This window comes from Chaetodon trifascialis, chromosome 2 (assembly GCF_039877785.1).
Source record: "Chaetodon trifascialis isolate fChaTrf1 chromosome 2, fChaTrf1.hap1, whole genome shotgun sequence".
In the NCBI taxonomy this organism is placed as follows: domain Eukaryota; kingdom Metazoa; phylum Chordata; class Actinopteri; order Chaetodontiformes; family Chaetodontidae; genus Chaetodon; species Chaetodon trifascialis.
This window is the reverse complement of record NC_092057.1, coordinates 5,302,178-5,324,195: the sequence shown is the minus strand read 5'-3', so window position 1 is coordinate 5,324,195 and position 22,018 is coordinate 5,302,178. Positions and strand designations below refer to the sequence as shown.

At 44.9% G+C, this 22,018-nt stretch overlaps 3 protein-coding genes across 5 annotated transcripts in view; 1 reads left to right on the top strand and 2 right to left on the bottom strand.

Annotated features, from left to right (window-relative positions):
* The window catches only part of arhgap10 (Rho GTPase activating protein 10), a 45,038-nt gene extending 35,989 nt beyond the window's left edge, over window positions 1-9,049 (top strand). For both annotated transcript variants that reach the window (XM_070989240.1, XM_070989250.1), the window contains 3 exons: window positions 2,991-3,092; window positions 4,466-4,557; window positions 7,448-9,049. In XM_070989240.1, coding sequence (XP_070845341.1) covers window positions 2,991-3,092; window positions 4,466-4,557; window positions 7,448-7,536 — 283 coding nt within the window. In that variant the 3' untranslated portion in view covers window positions 7,537-9,049. The remainder of the gene's footprint in view (window positions 1-2,990; window positions 3,093-4,465; window positions 4,558-7,447) is intronic.
* Window positions 1-22,018, bottom strand: part of prmt9 (protein arginine methyltransferase 9) — a 176,799-nt gene that overhangs the window by 49,401 nt on the left and 105,380 nt on the right. The window lies entirely within an intron of this gene.
* Window positions 14,877-22,018, bottom strand: part of nr3c2 (nuclear receptor subfamily 3, group C, member 2) — a 69,684-nt gene continuing 62,542 nt past the window's right edge. For both annotated transcript variants that reach the window (XM_070989128.1, XM_070989136.1), the window contains exons 8-9: window positions 17,016-17,173; window positions 14,877-16,368 (exon numbers count right to left, since the gene is read on the bottom strand). In XM_070989128.1, coding sequence (XP_070845229.1) covers window positions 16,213-16,368; window positions 17,016-17,173 — 314 coding nt within the window. In that variant the 3' untranslated portion in view covers window positions 14,877-16,212. The remainder of the gene's footprint in view (window positions 16,369-17,015; window positions 17,174-22,018) is intronic.

Below are 22,018 nucleotides of genomic sequence, written 5' to 3'. Positions count from 1 at the left end.
CGTGATGCTTTTTTTTTACGCGTATCGGTGCGTCTCCTGCATATCGTGACATTCGTGCCTGTAAAGAATTCCTCCCAGCTTCAAACTCTTAAAATCTCACCAGCATTACCAACGTCTGGAGAGGGATTTTCATGTGAGCTTCATACAGTGCATTTTCACAAGAGGCCCCATTTACTGTATTTAATCATGTTTACAGAAGAAGCTTAGCTAGGCCTGTGATGGGTAAAAACAACGGATGAGCAATTCAAAGCATGATGCTATTTTTGAAGAGAAATGGCAAACGATTTCCCTCGGTTTGGCTTAGCTATAATTGTGAAAGCAATTTTGGGATGAATCCATTTACCTCTGGTACATTTAACAAGTTTCTAGGGCAGCCATGTGGCATTGACTGTTTATTCTATAATTATTTAGATATCTGTTTATTTTAAAGATCTTCACTGATCTGTATAATCCTCTTCCAACTGAAACACACACTTAACTTTGCTTGAATGTGTGTGCGTGCGCGCCTTCTGCCTCTTTAATTGAAATGTATGTGGGGGTTTAGTGCGGCTCTGAGTGGGTTCACCTGCAGGTGGGTGAGGCGTCGGTGCTCCTCCGCTCTCCCCTCTCTTGGCTGTGACCCAGGCAGACAGTGGTTGTGCCCGGGCCCAGGTTAATGAGTGGATTTGCTGCACTGCAGCGCACTGTCCCCTCATGCTGATGTGGAGCAGCTGAGCACCACAGTGGCCCCACACTGCTGCAGAGCTATAAATCACCCGCAGTCAGGCCAGGCCCGAACGGAACAGCCACCGCTGGGGATGGACAAGCGCACCGAGGGGGAGGCAGGGGATGAGGCGGAGGGAGAAGGCGGTGCGGAGGGGGGAGTGAAAGCCTGAGTCCAGTGCCGAGTGCACACCTCCACCTATGGCTACATAAGATCCCCCACCATGTTCCCCCTTAAGTCCGCCTCACTCTCTCTCTTCCACCGGTGCCAGAGTAGCCACTATTCACAACATCCTCTCAACCTCCAGCCCCTCCCCAGCTGCTCCCTCTAATTGCCTTTATTAACGTCTCTATGGGAGCGGCAGCTAGGAGCAATTTGCTCATTATGTACTGTATTAGCACTGGCCCTGGGGCAGGCATGGAACACAGAGGGATGTCTGGCTTAGACTAGTGCTCTCCTCTGCTCCACTCTGCCTTTACCAGGACCCCTACCTCCATCCTGTAGGTCGCCCGTAGACTCGCCAGCCCCGACAACAGCCAGCGTAAAGCACAGCTACTACGTTACAGATAAATCTCATGGTGGAAGTGTTGTTGTTGGACTTTACACACACAGAAGTTATGAACATTACATTACTGTGGGCATTGGATCTACATGTATGGGTAATCTCTATATATGACTGCAGTAGTGTTGGCCAATCAAATTTGAGCAGGCTTTGATTGAATGCAGGTCCGTGTGGAGAGCAAAAGAGGCGTCACACGTTGCCTGAAATGCATTTTTTGGAACCCGCTGGCTATGGTCAGATGGTGGTTCAGGTTTTTATTAGCTTTTTTTAAATGTGTCTGCGTTCATGTGCAGATATCTGTTTAGAAAGATAAGCCGAAATGTCACCTTCACGTCTCAAGTTGCTAATCGGACCGTAAACAATGAACGGTGCAGGATCAGGAAATGTTGTCCGTTATCTGAGATCTGATGAGCGTCATGACCAGCGTGTGAGTCTCAACCATCACACTGTTCAGTGACCCTTTGTTCTGTGTGAATGTGGGCAAATTTCTTAAGTTTGTTGCATTGATGATGGGGATCCTCATTCATCTTTCGCCCGTCGTGGTGGTTTTTAATGCGTTTCCTCTGCAGTCAAAAGTGCAGGGGTTCGTTCTTTTCAAGCCAGACATTGTGGTGGTTGCACACAGGTTTGAATTCCAGTTTTACTTTTGGCTGCTCTCTGAAGGGAAAAGCGAACAGCTGGCCAATGTATGAATATTCCTGCAGAATTCAAACATTATGTTTAATTCATGACTTTTTGCGTCTTTTATTCTGACTCCTCTCCCTTGAGCTTTTTACAGATACGGTCAATCCAGCTGATTTTAAACTGACAGTTTGGCCTCATTTACTTTAAACCAGTTGACAGGTTGGGTTAATCTTACCATAATGTTGTTGGTTTGAGTTACGGAGCGCAAGAAGCTTCAAATCTGTGATACAGAAGGTCAAGTGAATTCCTTTGTGTGACTTTAAATTTCAGACCTTGAGGTAAATATATCAGAGTCGCTCTTGGTGCTTACCTCTCAGGTTAATATGGACTTCTGTTGAGAGTCAGCCCTTTTGAAGAGGCTTTTTGGCAGATGGAGTGGAATGGATTATTTGATTTATGAAAGCCCTTGATGTCATTGTTATTGGGGCAAATGCACGGCGTGCACTCAATGAGAATTCAAAGTGCGAGTCCTCCTGCGTGCAGCTGCCGTACAGTCGAATGAAGCCGGCTGGAATATTTTATCCCTTCTTTGTCAAGTCTGAACTTAAAAAAGGCGATAAATTTAGAAATGCATTCCCCTGCTGTATGTTAATATCCAAACACTAATGACTTTGTGGGACCTGAGCTTGCTTTGACTCGACGGCGTCCTCGTGTCATGAAGTGACATCTGTAGCCAGCTGCTTAAAAATATGGTGTGTGGATGGTGTGGAAATCTGCCGCTGACAAAGCTGCACCCCATTGCAGTTTTTGATTTGAATTCCCATCCTCCCAACGCTGTGGATGGGTGCAGAAACGAATTCTCACCTTGTCTCCATAACAACAGGTTGCTCATTTAAGCTGTTTCCAACACTTACAGTAGTTTCTACCAACACTCAACTGTTTAACAATGGAGGAAAACTCAACACAGGTCCAACATTTTTAACACCAGGCTGCACTCTGAATGCCTTCTTTGTAGGGGAAAAATGCCTTTTTTCAGTCAGGCAGATCAGACAGGATCTGTGCGGTTTCTCAGGTTTTCCTGTTTTTTTTTTTGATCCGCAGGGCACCCACAGCAGGAGCCTCCTGGTCCACCTCTGGAGCGCCAGGACAGAGCCAAACTGCTGGCACCACAGCTGCTGCTGAGAAAGAAAAGCCGGAGGAGAGGTGAGGCCGAGCTCCCTCTCTTTTGCCTCCCAGCTGGATTCTGTAATCACCTTCATTTCTGTTTCGTTAAGTCACTTTCACACTCTCATCCTGGTTAATTGTCACACTCTTAGATTCTTTTCACCCACTTGCTCCATTACTCGCTCGCACGTCTTATCTTGCGCGCTCGCTCCACACAATCCCTCGCGTGTCGAGCATCTACTTGCAGCCTCGCACGTCAATATTTTCCCTGACTTTCTCATACATTCACCCACCCTTAATTTGGTTTACCTTTGAGGGATCTTGGCGCAGCGCAGCTATTGGCTGCAGCGGGGGCGGCAGCCTTCTCCCCTTTGTGTCACAGCCCAAACACAGAGCGCCCATCGCGCTCATCTATTGCTCTGCCTCCTTGAGAATAAACGATGAATTCATTCTGCGTGCTTTCAGGTGCTACAGAGGAAGCCGCAGACAGCTCGGCCATTCTCTGTGCAATCCATTAATGTTATTTTCCTGTAAATACAAATCTTCATTTTTCCCGAATTGCAGTTCCACGAGAGCGCATTCTTCCAAAATTCTGAACTCGGCTGAACATTGTTGTATTGACAACTCTGTGACCACAAACTTTTTCTTTTTTTTTTCCAGTTTGTATATCTTCTTTCTCCTCTCTCATCCTACATTGTTCCTGCTCTGCAGAAAGAATATGAAATATTTATCAGGGCATCGTGTGTTGAAGGCACAGCTTCTACATGGTAATGTTGCTGGCATCCGAGATAACGGTTTGCAATGGCGAGCAAAACAACCTCTCCGTGGAAACAGTTTTTATGTTTTCGGGAACGCGGTTGCATAAATAGGCCTTTTTACTAACCTTTGCAGAGCGATGAATATGGTTTCTTTCATGGCGCTCTTTTACATCAAACTGATTTAAAATGCGACTTCTGAGCTCGCAAATGTGAATTTAAAAGCTGAGGCACAGTGCGGCGAGATTTCTATTCTACCTCTGTTTGTGTGCAAACCTACTTTAGAGTCCCCCCGCCACTTTTTAATTATCTCGCCATAGATGGTTGTCTGCGGCGCGGACCTGATGTGTGCCTGCCTTGTCGCTCGCACAAAACCCGCCACGAACAGCGCCGCACCTCTTTGTGTCAGTGCGCACACGCGGGTGCACGTGGGTGTGTTTTGACTCGCTCGCTGGTCTGTCTAGACTGGAGATAGGGCGAGGCGGGAGCGTGCAGCGGCCCGGCTCCTCTCAGTGCTTTTGCTGATTTTCCGGCCTGGCCCATTTCTGCTGTTTCAGGCTAGTGAGTGAATGAACAAGCAGGCCCCGGGCCCAGATAGAACTGTGCGGTAATCCTCCCCAAAGCTCCGCCAGCTCACTGATTGCCTTCATTTTTCAGTGTCACCAGCAGGAAAGCCATGGCAGTGTACCCCTGTGAGGCTGAGCACGACTCCGAGCTCTCCTTCCAGGTCGGCGCAATATTCAACGCCGGTAAGTGTTATCGCCTACACCAGTCGCTCACTCAGAACCAGCCCCGACATATTGGATTTAGAGGAAAACCGAACACCCAATCTGATCTTCAATCGAACAGAGAGATGAGACGAGGAGAGGGAGGACGGGGGAGGGAGGGGGAGAGGCACAGATTTGCTCTTCAGCGTGTCTGGAAGAGGCTCGGCTGAGCTTTAATCACACTCAGAGGAAATGAGGATTTTGTAGTTGCTATTTTTTTGTCAAAACCCTCTTTTGTGAGACAGACACTATAGAGATGCTATAGTCTTTACCGGGAAACACGCGCTGATGGCTCTGATAAGAGCCCACAATGCATTGCGGTATATTGGTCGCACGGCCAGCCTTTCTTCCTTAAAGGTGAGCTCACATCTTTATCGACTGCGCTGCGGATTTTCTCCCATCAAAGATATAATTATCTAAAGTTATGATCCCAACATCAAAATCTGACAGCTGCCATTAATAAATAAGGATTAAATTACTGAAACCTCACCTTAATCATATTTCTGTGTACTGTCTGTACAGTATTTCCTGTTTTGATGCCTGCGCAATAAATTTATCAGCGTTTCGTTGTCGGTCGAGCGAGTTCATATCAGAATAAAAGCCTGCCATGGCGAAATTAAATTTAACACAAGCAGGTTTTCCAACTCTTAAATATGAACTCAGGTTATGTGAATGATAACAAACACAAAATGAATGAAGTCTCACAGTTTCATAAGATAAATTAAATTACCTTCAAGCCCGTCTTATTCTGAAATTTAATTTAGGGCTCAACCATGTTGTTTAGTAACATCATTACTGGATGATGATATGTGTTTCTGTTGGATCTCACCTTCGGTCTCCACTTACCTCGATGCAAAGTTTGGGGAGTTTTAGTTTAGCTTTGCTTTCATTCTCTCCATCCTTCAACACTCACTCAGGCTTCAACTGAAGTGACTGACATGTTGCGTAAATATTACGAGAAGAGGTTTTCATTAAATGTCAGCAGCATCTTGACACGCTGACACGTCCGTTATGTCGTAACACATTCGTGTCTTTTCTTGGTCCGTGCATAAAAAAGCCAGTGTGCATACAGTTTGTCTAAAGCAGTGTTTCCCAACCACTGTGCCGCAGCACGTAAGAGTGCCGTGAGAGGTCATCAGGTGTGCCGTGGAAGATTATCCAATTTCACCTGATTGGTGCTCTAAGGCTTAGAGCAGCGGTCCCCGACCAGTGGGCCTTGGACCAGTACCAGTCCGTTTGGTGCTGGGCCCGAAGACACAGAAAGACTGAACAAAAAATATTTTATTGATCATCAGAGTCTGAAAGAAGTTTTATTTTGAAAACCAGGTGTATCCGCCTGTGCCTCTGTACACATGTCAAACCGCTCGTCTCGGTCACGTGATACCGTAGTAAAAAAGCTAAGAAAAATGAGTAAAAAACAAACGTCTTTGGAGAGCTTCTTCGGAAGGGGAAAAGGCCAAATGATGAGATAGAAGAAGAAGAGCCTACAACTGCCAAGAAAAAGAAAGCTGCATTTAAGAGACAATATCAGCAGTCCTACTTAAAATATGGGGTTATCGCTTCAGGTGATCCTCACACACCAACCTCGCAAATGAGGCAATGAAGCCTTCTCATTGAAGAGAAACAAGCGCAGGGCTCCCACTAATTACAGCTACATTCAGGGTAATATTGAGTTGTATTTCTGATCATTTGTTTTTATTCGTTTCTATGCCGGTTCGGCAAATTAGTGCTTTACGTGAAACCAGTCTGTGGCACAAAAAAGGTTGCGGACCGCTGGCTTAGAGCACCAGTCAGGTGAAATCTTCCTGCGTGTCTTTATTCAACTAAACAGGCCCAGGTTTCACACTGAGTAACTTGAGACTAGATTTTCATTATATTTCAATAAATATACTTTTTGTGACATTTTTGTTTGGTGGTGTGCCGTGTGATTTTTCTAATGTAAAATTTGTGCCGTGGCTCAAAAAGGTTGGGAAACACTGGTTTAAAGAAGGACTCAGCATATGCTGTTTGTCTCTTTAAAGGTGCAGTCTGTGTGCACGTAAGCTGTGTTCACAGACCTGATTGAAAGGTTTGAAAATCCTACAAATGGCAGTGAAAGGAAGCCCACAGCAGCAGGTAGCAGCTTTTGTACTGAGCACGTGCAGGTAGAGGTGGGAGTACGAGTCTTATTCTGCTGTATTTAACTCTAATGGAGACAAACAAACCGACGTACAAACACCTCTAACAACACGAGAAAACATTAAGAATGCACAATGAGCCGCGCTCTCTCGGATTAGAGGAGCTGTCAGTCAGTTTTTGGAGTAAAAGCAGGTTCAAATCCTGAGCTTTGAGTTTTGATGGCGGGTCAGCTCTTTTGTCTGCACCTGTACGACAGACGGGGTTTTCATCCTCGTCCGTTCTGCGTTCAATAGACGCCGCCGGACTTGTAAACAGATTTCTTTGTGTTCTGAGACGAGCTGAGACAAGTTCCAGGAGAAAAATAAACTACAAGCTGCCGAATTAGTTTATGCCTCAGCTTCGGCCTCGCTGACAGTTTATCCGAGCAATCACTGCCTCGCAAATGCACTCAGAAATTTTAAATTGGCTCACTTTGTGGACAAATCAAGAATCCGGGGAGGATTTTGAGCAGGCGTGCCACGAAAGTGTTGAGCGCTCTGACGCATCTGTCAGGATAAACGGTTCGTCAGAGCTCCTGAGGTCTCGCTTGTGGTGAAACTGTAGAAGGAGTGAATCCAGAAAAGACTGGAGATGTACAGTAAAGGTAAAATGAAGGGAGGCGGAGTTTTCCTGGCGTCCTCGTTACAGACAAATGCACACACTCGCTCTGTCCCCCCACCCTCACCCCCCACTGACGCTGTGTCCTCTCCTGCAGTGACCCAGTCGAGGGAGCCGGGCTGGCTGGAGGGGGAGCTGGAGGGGAAGAGGGGCCTCATCCCTGAAAACTACGTGGAGATGCTGTAGCCTCAGATGGAAATATTTATGGACAAGTTTTCACCTCCACCGGGAGCGACCTGCAGAGATGCACGTGCCTCGACTCTGACGTTCACAGCGGAGCCTCGTTTATCCAAATCCCCGAATCCTCTCGAGCAAGCAACGATGTGTTATCACTGGTGGACTGTTGTTGATGCACACACACGTTTCGGCCGGCGCATAGGCCTTCGCGACGCACACGCAGGCCTGTTTGACTCTGGTCGAGAATCCACCCGAATTTCAGCGGCGCAATTACAAAATGGGTTTGCACTTAAGATATTCTGCTGTACACAAAGACGCTGTAGCTTCTAAACATCCAGGTAACTTTGTGGGCAGCACCTGAGCGAGCGTCTGTCTGTTAAAGGCTCTCTCCCCCCAGTTATACATGGTATCCATGAGCTCCCCAAGTCAAAGAGCGATCCTCGGGAACTACGAGGATCAAGAATGTCAGAACTCAAGTCGCTGTAATCAGTTTTTTTATGACGTTTTGCACCAAATCCAGCAGCTTTAGACCCTCTCGGGGATGTTTGTTTTCAGCTTTTGAAAGATTAGAGATGCTGTACCTCCCGTGCCTTCACCATCAGAACCGCCAGTGCAAACGTACGTACGGGTATGTATGAAACTGAGTTGGAGTGTTACTGCTTTAGCTTTTAACGTGTTGCATTTTTAAGAATATTTGGATCTTCAAAATGAGGCACATCACTGTTGTAGTTGTATTTTATTTAATTGGCACATTGATTGCATGACTTTGGGTTTTCTGCACACTCTGTACTGTTTTGTTCTCGGTGCACTCCTTCACAGAAACACAGCGAGGCGCCTCTGCGATGCCGGACGAGCGTCGGCCGGAGTCGGCAGAGGTCCTTTTAAATAGGTGATGATTCAAACCAAGTGTTTTTCCTGTCAGATGAGCTCTTCTGTGTGTTTTTAAAAGCTTGTTCTGAACGTTGCTCGGTTTCCTCCGAGCAGAGAAACGACACACTGCCACAAAGTTGAGATTTTACGCTATTTTATCTTCAACGTCGGTGGAATAAGTGATTCAAAATCAAAGTTTTATTTTCAATTAGACCTCGAAATGCAGTATTTCAAAGTTTTATATCCGTTCAGTGTATATTCAAGGAGTTATCACTGCCAAGTATGTTTTATATGTTTCCATTATTGACGGACAGGTTTTAAGTTTTGGTTTGGTTTTAGCATGTTCACATTACGATTCACCCGCAGATGTTCAACAAGAGGTTTGGTTCAGCAATAATTTAAGACGTTGATTTCTGATGTTTGTAAAGGGCCTTCAATTCTTCTTTTTATACCTTTGGGTATCCTCTTGATCAATGTTAAACAAATAAAGATTGTTCTTTACTGTATTATGTATTCATGCCATAAAATAAATGTGATAAATGATCGTTTAAAGTTTAACCTAGGTGGTCCTTTTCTTTAATAATCAAGAAAACTCACCTGAAAAAATCATCTCAGGCGCTGATTTCATACAGTTTCAGCAAAAATTGTAAAACCCTGATTCCAAAAAAAAAGTTGAGATGCTGTGTAAAACAGAAATTAATAGCACAAAGTCAATATATTTAATGTTTGAACTCATCAGCTTCATTGATTTCTGTAAATATCTGCTTATTCTGAATCTGATGCAACAAATGTTTCAAATAATTTTAAGCAACAGAAGACTGGGGAAGCTGATGAACGCTCCAAAAACACCTGTTTGGATCATTCCACAGGTAATCAGGTTGATTGGGAACAGGTGAGAGGATCCTGATTGGGTATGAAAGGGGCATCCTGGAAAGGCTCAGTCGTTCACAAACGAGGTTCACCACTTTGTGAACACATGACTGGATGAAGGAAATTAACACATGAGTTCAGAAACACTTTGTAAACGCAGTTTGAGGATGACTGATTCTGTTCTTATTTGTTTTTCAAAATAAGAGCGCGCACCAAACGACGAAGGAGAGCGCTGCAGCCGCTTTAATGGCCACAAGTTCATATTTACATTTAGGGAAGCGTGTAGTTACTGTGTGTAGTTTTTTCATGACTCATCTACTGTGTCCCTGAAAAGACCCACAGTTTCCCAGAGTGTGAGATTAAAGTGAAACGAGGACTCGTTCCGCAAACAGGACTGTGCACGCGGTAATGTGACCCTTCCTCTTTAAACTGACCCGCGCGCGTCCACCTGACTCAAAGCTACTTCCACAATAACTTCCCAAAAGGGGATTAAAAGGAGATTGTAATCTTTCACGGCAGAAAACACACACTAATCCACCTCCACGCACCTCCCTGATCCATTAACACCGCAGCTCCACACATGTTCATTCTTAGACTGCATCCGTGTAATTAACGCACCGAGTGGCCTCCAGACGCGGCGCTTTGGCTTCGCTCTCATAATTACCGTCAGTCCAGCGCCACGCTTGGACCTGCAGTCGGTGGGCTGATGCTCAGTTTAGGAGCAGAAACACACACACACACACACACACACACACACACACACACACACACACACAGAGGCTGGAGCTCTCATATGTCCAGCAGCTCCCCGAAGCCGCCGCAGACGCCGTGATTACATAATGAAATGAGGCAGAGCTAATGAGATGGGCAAAATATTCCCCCGCCATCAGCCGCCCACCCCCCAACTCCCGGGGCCCTTCATCATCATCATCATCATCATCTCTCTTCTGCCAGAATACTGCTGAATCATAGAGACATCCAGCCTCTCATTCTGCTTTGGACTGTCTGTCAGAAAGCTCTATGTCTCCCCTCTGCCTACCTATCTGAGCCTCAGGATCATTCAGAAGTCTCCTCTTCCTCCTCACTCACTGCACTTCCTCCTCACTCACTGCTCCTACTACTGTTCATTGCTCTCATTTCATGAAATCTTTTCTCCCTAAACTTGTGGAATATGATGCAAAGAACAACAGTAGTATCACAGAGGTGGCGATTTCTGTGTCCCTGAACGCATCACGCGTCGCCGTCTATCAGTCTTAGAGGACGCATACATCAGTTTGCCCGCGTCGATTTGAGCTGGATGTAGGTGTGTTTGAGTGAAAAAATCCAGATGGACGTTTTCATTTCTCATTTCCTAGAGTCCTGGCTGTGTGCCAGCTGCGCCCTGCCTCCCATGACGCAGTGTCCTTCAGCCCCATAACATAGTCCCTCACGGTGACTCAGCCAGCCGGCAGCAGTTTACCTCTAACTATGAGCCAATGACACAACGAAGAGCCACAAACGTGCGTGAATTTAGCAAAGATGCACCTCTGTAAGTTAAAACATTCACGCTTTTTCATGTAAAGCTTCTGAAATTTGGCCATAATAAGGGTTGATGCATCATTGGGGCTGAAAAGTGAGTGGGAATTAGGAGAAAAGTGAATTCCAAACATGAAGGAGAGAGTGTGGAGGGGAAAAAAGCCCTCAGCTCACAGAGTGGGCCACAGAAGCCGCCATGTGCGCGGGCGCAGCCGTGAAATCAGCCTGATCCAATAGATTCTGTTTATCTGGCACGACTACAAGTGAAAGCAATTGGAAATCTGGGGGAGATTTGGAGAGGGCTGTGGATTCGAAGAGAGAGAGGGAAAAAAATGAGCAAAAAAAAAAAAAAAAAAAGTAATACTGTCTGCTCGACAGTCTGGCAAAGCAGGCGTGTTTTCAGATCAGCTTTTAACAAGGTTAATGGTGATTTTTCTCCACAGGCGCCGTTTTACTGTAAAAGTCTCATCCTCGCGCGCTCCATCTCTGTCGTCCTCTCTTTGTTCTCTTCATCTCTCCTCCCTGTCACCGCTGTACCTGCTGCTGCTCCACATCATCTCTGCTTTTCCATGCTAACGCTGTGTTTTTTTGGCTCATTATCCTCCCCAGCCACCAAATGCAGCTGTTTCAAATTCATCCAGATCAAACAGCACTTTTTATTTATTTTTTTCTTCCTGGCTTCTGTCTCATGGTACAGTTTCCCCCACACATACACAGCATGCACACATGCACAGACGACACCAAATGATCAGTTTAACAGTTTTATTAGAATCTTGCAATAGTTTGCAAACACAAGTATGGCAATATCTGCATCAAGATATACAGTAGTAACTGGTTTCAAAGATGTTTTATTGGTTTATGTTGAAGGATGTCTACTGTGTTTTTGCTGGATAGTTGCTGAGAAATATTGTACAAAGCATTTTGAGTAAAAAGTCATTTTTGGAATTGGAAAAAAAAGCATTTGTATATATTTATATATTAATAAGAAATGCACTGCCATGGCTGTGGAGATATGGCTTAGTCTCTCTACACCCGATTCATCACCGTGAACAGAAAATGGCAATGATGTGACTCCACATACAGTGACGCGATAGTGTACTGTGAAACAGCAGCTGAACACATTCTGAGTCATTCATGCCTAAAAGGAGTTCGTTTCCGGAGGAGGCGCCTCTCCCTCCTGGAGGGGAAAGGTTTATTTTGGTGGTGAGTGATGACCAGTAAAGTTCGCTCATGTCGTTTCTTTTAAGACTTCGACATTTTGGGGAACTCTTCCTTGCCGAGGGATCAGAGGATTGGTATCACTTTTGTGTCTGGATGGGAAATCTGATGCTTCAGCCAGGGGGCGGTTAGCCTTTAGCTTAGCATAAGGAGTGGAAACAGCTAGCCTGGCTCTGAACGAGTGAAATCTGCTCACAAGCGCCAAACAAACTGCTAACTGATGCATTTTGTCTTTGAATTTGTGCAAAAACAGAAGTAACGTTGGGGTTTGATTGGAGGTTAAGAGCTCGACGACGTCCTGTCCAAACGCAGCGACGCCCTAGCGATCCGGCTCAACCCCACATTAAACTACAGTTTGTCAGTTTTAAATTTTTTTGACTGATGAAATAAACCAGATACGTGTTACACTCTATTTTCCAATCTTCGTGCTAAAGTTAACAGTCTCCAGGCAGTAGCTTCATATTTACTATTCAAACATGAGCGTCGTATCGATCGTCTGACTCTCTGCAAGGAAGCAAAGTTAATTCATTGCATCCAATAAAGCCTGTTTCTGGAGCGCAGGAGGGTCGTGCAAATCGCTGCTAACACCGTCTGCTGTGTACAGATTTGAGTATTTTTACATTCTTTGGGACAAATTTCTTGTATGATCGTCAGTGCAACATGTCCAGCTCACGTCTAGTCAAACACGGTGAAATCTGAATGGGCTAAGCTTCAGTCTCTACATCCATCGTTAAATTCAACGTTGTGTTGTGCACAAAGTTTCTACTTTAAAAGTCAAAAACGTTCCTTTATGTCACTTTCAATAGTTTGTGATTTCTTGATTTTATTGTGGTGCTCATCAACAATACCGCCATGGGTTAGGAAATCATTTCAACAGCAACAACTCAAGGATCCATCACTTGATACATCTCGTTACAAAATAAGAAATACTTTTTGATTATTATTATTTTTTGTTTGTTTGAGCCACTTGAACAATGATGCAAAAAGTAAAAAAAAAAAAAGATGAAAAATCAAATAACTTTACTTAATAAGAAGATAATAAATGTACTCTCTCTAACATTCAGGTAGTAAGTTCCATAAGTCTCTCACGATGTATGATACATTCATTTCTCTGTTTGGCCCTTTCCGGCGCCAACTGTACTGTAAATTCTTCTCTGTGATCCATCACACAGAACATGGCGAGTGGGAAACACACATTTTTCCAATATTCCAACAAGATGGTTAAAGTAGAAATGTTTTATACTATACTCAACATAAGGACTTGCTGTATTATTTACAATATATACTGTAAAATTGTAAATCAGGTGAGATAAAAAGGCACAAGTTTCCCTTTTTTAAATACAATGTAAACATCTCATCAAAAAGCATGCATTAACATTTCATTTTACAAAAAGGATATCATTTTTAGACAAAGTACTTAAATATTGTTTTCCAGCAAAATATAATTCTCTCAAAAATACTTTCCCATTCATCCTATGAACCTTTAGACAGTTTTTTTATTCCTTAAAAAGGAGAAAAAGGGGGGCAAAATAAAGAAACCGTGAGAGATTAGCTTCAGGCCCAACACAGCAACAAGCAGAAAAAAACGCCTTTCTGACAAGGGACTGTATGAAAATTAGCATTATTCAGATTTTCTTGGACCCTCCCCCCAATATCTGAAAATCCTATTTTCATGGTAAACATAAAATCAGCCAGCCTCTAAACGGTTTGGTCTTTAAAAGCCACTGATCAGTGTGGTCCAGGCGCCGTCTCCGTTGGTGCTGATAGACGTGAGCGCCACAATATTTTCACCCCAGAATGAGTTAAAAAAATCTAATTCTGGGATGAGGAAAGGCTGAAACACCCTCCCCCCCTGCCCCCCAACAAATTTAGACCATCCTCCCTTGAGCCAAAGCTAAAAGTACATCATCCCCTTTTCTAAAACCCTCCAATAATTTTCCTACAGTCCCTAATGACAGTTGTGATCATGCCACCTCCATGTCTTTGTGCACATTTACCGCCACAGAAGAGACCTCATAATGCAGCACAGCGCCGTCGTTACCAGAGCCGTGGCCGCAACTCCAGAGCGCCGCCGCCCTGCTGTGCCAGTGATGTCATGTTGTCTAACTTTAGGCTGGGTGACCATGCAGAAAGTCTTTTCCCGCATCATCGCAGTTGCTTATCAAAACAGACAATTCCTGCTAGCTGCACTAATGCCTCATTTCACATTGTATCTCCTCTGTGCAAATCTAAATGTGGAAATAGGATACGGCTAATCCTATAACATAAACGCATAATACCCACGCTGAAAGAGCAGATCAACGATGCACATGCTTGCCAGGAAAAAAAAAAAAAAAAAAAAAACCCACTCACACAAACTTAAGCCACGCTCGCTCCCATTCACACATGTAAATACACACTCACAGGGCACAAAAAAAATAATAATAATCACACGCCCCCACTGTTTTTCTTCCCCAGCGGCTCTATCGCTTTTCAGTAGCATCATAGTAGTGTTCCACAACCACCCAGAAACCAGTGGGGTGTGAGACGAGTTAATGGTCCAGATGACTGGGCCGGCCATACCTAAAAATAGCAGTACTTGGCCCAAAGAGAAAGGAAATGATCTAAAATTAAGAAAGGTGATCATACCAACAGTTCTTCATCAAGCATTCATCGACATGTACCTCAAAACATCGTCTGTACAACAGCTGAATAGAATGTGTTTAAGAAGTTGTTAATACCTGTACACATCTGCCTGGTTTGATACATTAGCCGTTTGCTGTAAGCACTGCAGAGTAATGCTCCGTTTGGATAATATCAACTTTACAGAGTATGTGTGTTTAGAGTGTGTGTCCGCACCCAGCGTGGCGCACGGACTGCCTACGACTTACTGTACATGTTATGTTTTGCCTGGCTTTGTAGAAATGAAGCACCTTAATGTAAAATGACTGGCTTGTCAAAAACTAAACCTTTGCAACACACTTTTATAAAATGCTTTTTATTATTTCTGGGAAGAGTAGATAAGTGTTGGTTCACAAAGGGCTGGTTTTGCTTCATTGTGAGTAAAAACAGACATTTGGACAGCTGCTCTGGAGATAACACAAAACACAATTACTATGGATGCACCTCAGTCAAATCCATTACCAGCGGACTCTGCTGAAATTGTTTCCGTAAATGCATGTTTTCCATCCCGCAGCGCTCCTGTCCACTTCTGCACGAAGGTAAAATCACTCATCAATATTGTCTTAATTCTACACCACGATGCCTAAAATAGTGACTTTATGACATGGGAGCTTCACGTGCAAGCTTTCTGTACACAAGAGAGACGTGTTTTTATCTCGAAACAGCTTTAGCTTTGGACTTTTGCATATTAGTTTTGATTGTTTCACTACATCTTTTAATTAAAAAACTCAGTCTGTGGACGTTAAGGATGGCTGTTATGACACCGATTCAGATTGGAACTTGTTAGATTTTAAGTAATTCTCCAGCTTATGGCGATGCTTGTATAGCCCTTGGAGTATATTCAAATAGACCTTTCGCCTTACAGTCGAGAATTTCTGTGCCTCCTCATCGTGTCCTTTTGCCCTGTAGTCTTGCAGCATGTTGCTACACTGCAAAGCAAACTCTAAGTATTGGCATGTATATATATATATTTTTAGTAGTGCTAGTATTTTGAAAGACTGCATAAGCCACAGTTAATATTTGCAAAACTTTTTCTCTAGATTTGTAATCTGATTTTAGTGCATGTGGAGTGCATCTGTGCGTTTCTGTGAAGGCATGTGGACAGCATGTGTATCGGCTTCCTTCTACGTGTGTGTGTGTGAGGGGGTGTGTGTGTGCGCGCAGTGAATCTATGTAGCGCATCCTAAGAAATGTATGGCTTTATCTCCATAGAAAATACTGTTATCGTCTTTGGGGCGGGGAGGGGAGGGGGGGCACGGGGGGGAGGGACTTCGGGATGCTTTGTCACATTTGTCACAAGTCCTTCTCGGCGTGTCGCGCTCGGCTCGGCCAACTATTCACAGCTGCGACCCGCTCGCGGTGACGGCGGGGTCGAGTCACCGCCACTCCACTTCACTTTCCCATCCAGGAGGAGGACGCTGGACTACTGGGCGGCAGGGCGGAGGCCGACCGGTCGGGCCTCTTTCGCACATTTACTCTCATGTTCTTGAACTCCTCCCTCCTCTCGCGTCCAGTTCTCAATGCAGCTTCTGTCCCGGCGTGTTCGGCGAGTCACTTCTTGTGGAAGTAGATTGTGTGAGTGAGGCCGGACTCCACCTTTGGTATCTGGTCACTGATGATCTCCACCAACATCTCGGGGAACTCCACCTTCAGGGCCTGGGACTCGCGAAAGGTGTAGAAGCAGAAGTCCAACAGGTTTCCCACCAGCTGGACAACACAGACACACAGTTTAATGAGAGACGTGTAATTCTTCGTATTTCTATACGTATTTTTACATTCGGACCCCTTTTCAGCTTGCCACTTGGGGGCGCCACTGATTTTTATCTGAACAACCTTCCTTTAAAAAAGGGTCGTCCTCTCTAACGCTAACCCCATTCGTTCAGCTCAGTTAACTGAATCCTGGGCGTTTATCTGCGTGACCTCTCGCTTTGTCGTGACGCCAGTTGACCCGTACGTTTAAAAAAAGAAGACGACAACGAGCGATGTAGCACTTTTGCTACAGTGACCACTGTGAGCTCACATCCAGCAAACTGCAAGCTGCCATTGATCCCCTTCTGTTCCATTCACCAATACAGCCTGGTCAATGCCTCTTCCAAAATAACCTCCCCCGCGGGGAGAGACTGGGATGCAGTAATCCTTATTCCGAGCCACGGCACCATCGAACCGCTAAGTAAATGCATTATCCAAATCCACTATGCTGCCATTTTACCCAAAACGCGTCCAGCGATATTAGAGGCCCAAAGCGCCACCGGACTCCTCGCCGCATGTGTGGAGGCGCGGCCCGGCGAGAGGCTGCCGAGGGAAGCCTGCGCTGTTACTGTAGGCGACTGGCATTGCGGGCAGAGGGTACTTACATCATGCATGGCATCCAGAAGCTTGGTGAGCTGGAAGAAGCGCTGCCAGGTTTGGCCAGAGTTGTTGGTTGCTTTTCCCACAGAACGCCGGAGCTCCTTGATGTAATTAACCCTCATCTCCTCGAACGCCGCCTGGTTCTTCAGACCCTCTTTGGGAACTGGGAAAGAGACACATCCTTCTGTCAGCAAGTGGATTTAATGAGCAGACAGCAGCGCAGGTTTAAATGTGACTGACCCCAAAATGGACTTGGGCTGATAATGAGAGAGGCAGATCTGTTAGAAATGGTGATTGGTGGGATTGTCTTACATAACAAATATCAGCGCGACTGTTTGTGCTGCATGCTGCATTACAAGATGATGCTTTATATTTTTACGCTGTTTGCATGAAATGTACATACATATACTATGTATATCATAGTTGATTTTTATTTTTATTCCCTTCCATTGTCCACTTGTTCTTCTCCTTTCTTCTTTTTAATTCTTGCTATTCTTTCTGTCTGTAACAACATAATTTCCCTGGTGTGTTATGTCTTATCTATCTTATGTACTGTGAGATGATCCATCAGAGATTTGACGTTCATAACGAGATAGTTTTCACTTTAATTATCTCTGTGTGGACTGGGCCGTTGTGGGCAATGCTGTAAATCAATGAGCAGGATTATTCTTGTCAATATTGGCTTTTATATTAAATCGTAGAGTATGTAATTCACCGTGTTAACCTAAAAAGACATCCCCACCTAGTTACAGAATCCATTAACTGTTTTTTTAATTGATTTTGGTTTATATCCTAATTACATAAATATCACAATTTATCTATGCTGTGCTGCATTTATCTCTGCGGGGTCTCATCTGAAGTCTGACGTTGAATTCAGTAAACTCGATGCATCGGAAAAGCATTTTATTATCAGCTTTGTTGCCAAGACGTCAAAGCTGGTGGACAAATAATAAGCGAGCACGCCGGAGACGCACTAAAAAGTTCGATGGCTGCGTTCAGACGACCTGATTTAGATCAGATTTTTAACACCGTTCTGCAGCCAACGCGCAATTCTCATCTGCCGGCTTCCTTGAATGTGAAAAATCCAAACATGAATCGTTCAGACACGCATTTAGACGTTGATAATATAGACAAAACACAAGTTGCTGGATGCTCCCTGTGGTGGTTTATTTATCTGCAGCAAGTTCCAGTCAGACTTAATGTGTGAAAACTCCTGGAATGCATTTATATATTGATGCTACACCTCAGAAAAAGGTTGTCAAATGCACGTTAAACACCGTTTGCAATTAATGGGCTCAGCCATGCACAACCGCCGCTATGTTCCTTTAATGTGGAAATGTGTAAGTGTGTAAAGGCTAATTAGAGGTGCTCAGTGAATTACACTCAGACTCCCACGCAGGAACCTTTTTTTGGACATTTTTCCTGTGTTGACGACCTAAGCCTATTTAGCAACTCATTACAACCACTTTCACCATTTCAAGAGGTAATTAGTTTTCATGTGTAGCTACTGATTCATGAAAGACGGCTGATACGCTGGAAGGCATTGATTAAAAGTTATCTCAGCAACAGTGGCAACAAAAAAGGGGGGAACAACAGTGCTTATGTGTATTCAAGAGCTTAATTATTGTGTCAACCAAACCCCATTCATCAAGCAGCTCGTTTAACGGCCGGAGCCGTTAAACGCTCATTCACGTTATAATGACTTGGATGGTGGCGTCAAAGCACTTAAAATAAAAAGGAAGCGTAACGGGAGACTCAGACAGATGTGAGGGATGAGATACAGTAACCGCGCCGCGAGGATGCATCAAAATGTCTACAGTTTCTTTTCCTCCCTCCCTGTGCAGGAGAACAAAGTCACAGATATGGAAGTCTGCCAAAGCTCCTCAGTGACATTCAGCTGCCGGCTACCAGATTAAGAAACACCTCGCCTCTCGAAGCGCGCACCTCAGCTCAGTCTGCGGGAACGCCTTCAGCTGTCCTTCAGCCAAGATCCGACCGACCACGGCCGCTCTGAGTTTGTCCACCAGCAGAGGTTCTCCTGTAACGCTCACACTGGCTGTGCCTTTAACACCTGTACTAAAGGTGCATCAGGCCATTTTAGGTAATGCTGCAAATCAATGAGCGAGGCTGCTTTATGGCAGCAGGATAATGAAACACAGCGCCTTCATTTGACTGGATTAGCCTGAAACGGGCTTTCATTAACACTGTTTCTCAATTAACTTCCCAGAAAATTCACTGTATGATAATACGACATGATAGAAGCTCGTATCCACATCGCCCGCTCCTACTCCAGTGCTGGTAATTATCCAGGTGATAAATGCATAGAGATTCAATAATTACTAAAGTTATTACCTCAACTTATTATTCTCTTTATTAGCTGAGCTGTTGATTATTTTCCAGATTAATCATTTAAAATGTCTGAAAATAGTGCAGATATTTAGTTTATAAAAGCACAGCTGCTGGAACAAGAGGACTTAAAGTACTAAAATAACTGATTGTCAAAATAGCTGCCAATCAGCTGACATCTTGATTCATGGCTGAATCTCTCGCTCTACAGATGTGCATAAAGAACACGATGCTGGATGTCAGTCAGCAGTGTGCGGTTCACCTCTGAGAAAAGCCCCCAGCCTCTCGAGTTTCATCAGTGAAGTCAAAGAAGCTCACGTGAGCTAACGTGACCGAAGACGTTCACAGTGTGGCTAAACATGTCGAGAAGAGATGACGGTACTCACGTCTCGTCAATTTTTATAGTCTTTTTCAAAGCTTACAAAAATATCTTTCACAGCTGAGTAGGAAATTCTGAGGCCTAATGGTTCAGAGCTCCCTTTAAAGATGAAATCGCACTGTGTTCAGCCTCATACTGTAACACTGAACCGCTGGAGAGCAGCCACAGGCGAGGGCCTACCTCTTGTCATTTAGCGTTGCGTCTTTTAGAGGACAGATCACTGTAGGTCAATAACTCTGGGACGGCGTCTTTGCATGTTTGTCCTCTCTCATTTTCTCTTTCTGCCTCTTTCTGTGTAAATTTCTTCACCTCGCAGCCTGATGTGCACGAGGCTGCAGGAGAGCAGATATGAAAACAGATCGGACCGAGGTGCAGAGCCTGGTGCTTTATTCTGTGGCTGACATGATGAGAATGTGCTAAAACCCAGAGCTGCATTTGGACCTTTTGTTTTTCTCCCACTGACCCACATACGCCCTGATTAGAAACCGACCTGGCATTTAGGGGCGGTACCATGACCGGCCCTAAAATGGGGCATTTATGCCACCGTAATTGGTGTCAAACGGATTTTCGCTGCAGGTATAGAGCCTTTTCAACGAGGCCGTATTTCTTACTGGGAGGCAGCTGCATTGTTACGTGAACCAAAAGCCTGAGAAAGCTCTTTTTTCCAATGAACGTACAACCCAGACAAAAAAAAGCTGAGACGCTGTGCAACACAGAGATAATTTTGACATATTGAAAACAGCACAAAGACAATATATTTAATGTCTGACCTCATCAGCTTCATTGATTTCTGTAAATATCTGCTTATTGTGAATCTGATGCAGCAACATGTTTGGATCATTCCACAGGTAAACAGGCTGATTGGTAACAGGTGAGAGGATCATGACTGGGCATGAAAGGGGCATCCTGGAAAGGCTCAGTCGAGGATGGAGTGAGGTTCACCACTTTGTGAACACATGCTTGCAGAAAGGATGTTAATACATGGGCCGTCGTTCACTTTTAATGACTGCATTCCGCTTGATTTTCATTTTAGAGCGTCACTGCTTTTATGGAATCCAGGTTGTAAAGAATAATACAAAGAGACAAACTCAAGCAGCCAGGAGACGCCATTAGCATGTGTGATGTTCAAGAACATGCTGCTTCCTGCTCTGCCTTGCTGGTGCATACCTCACTGACAGGAAGGCTCTCGGTTTAGATTTAATACCTGATAGTTTATTAGCAATAGAAATTCCACGACCAGCCCTGAGCGTGACTGCGGTTACAACTTAGAGGAGCTTCAGAGCGTTACCTAACAAGAAATGTTTGTTTAAACATCCTGCACACAACTCTGGTGGTTAGAATGAAAATGATGACAGTATATTCAGGAATGCACGCGTGAGTGCTGCAGCGGCAAAATGTGTCACAGGAAGCGCGGCCATCGCCCACGATAACGTACTCTACGCCCATCTGGAGAGAGGCTGAACGACCGATCCGGAGTGAAAAGCCAGAGCGCGGTTTTGGACGGACGAGATAATCGAGCGTTGAGGTGACGAGTGGAACCGGCGCGAGCAGGCCGCCGCTCCTGTGCGCAATCCAAACAGGGTCATGAGACACCGCAGGCTGGATGAAACCTTAGCCAAGGTCAGCGAGGAATAACAGCCCTCCTCTCCTCCCTCCGCATCCCTCCTTCCCTCGTTTCACCCTCTCTCTGTATCACACACACGCGTTCTCCAGCCAGCCCAAAGGCGCACACACACACACATTCAGTGACTTCGTAGTACTTGCTCAGCTGACAAGTTCTGACAACTCCTCTGTAAACATTTCTACTCCTTCCACGAGGCCGGAGCGTTACCTCTGAATAACTGTAACAGAGAGCTTCCTACAGCGGCTGAAAATCCAGAGACGGCCTGCTCTTTTTTTTTTAATTATTCACAAGCGCTTTAGCTGAAATATTTGCCGAACAGTTCGGCAGCTCCTTCGCGTGCACTTTGGAGAGGAGGTGCGGGAATTTCTCTGCTGAGACGAAGCTGCGGATGATTATTTTCTTCCCCTTCGCTCGTATTGTAACGCTACGTTTTGACTAAATCCAATAACCCGAGCAGATGGAGGCACCTCCAGTTCCCCCGCCTCAACTCCACATCCCAGCTACTTTTAATCTGCACCCGCTCCTTCAAAATTCCAGCCCGGGTTTGAGGGAAGTGAAGAAAAATAGCAGGTCTTGGAGTATTGCCTGGTGCTTGACTGGCCTTTATTAAGTGCAGCAGGGCTCTCTGGAAAACCTCCAGAGGACCAGCGAGCAGAGGA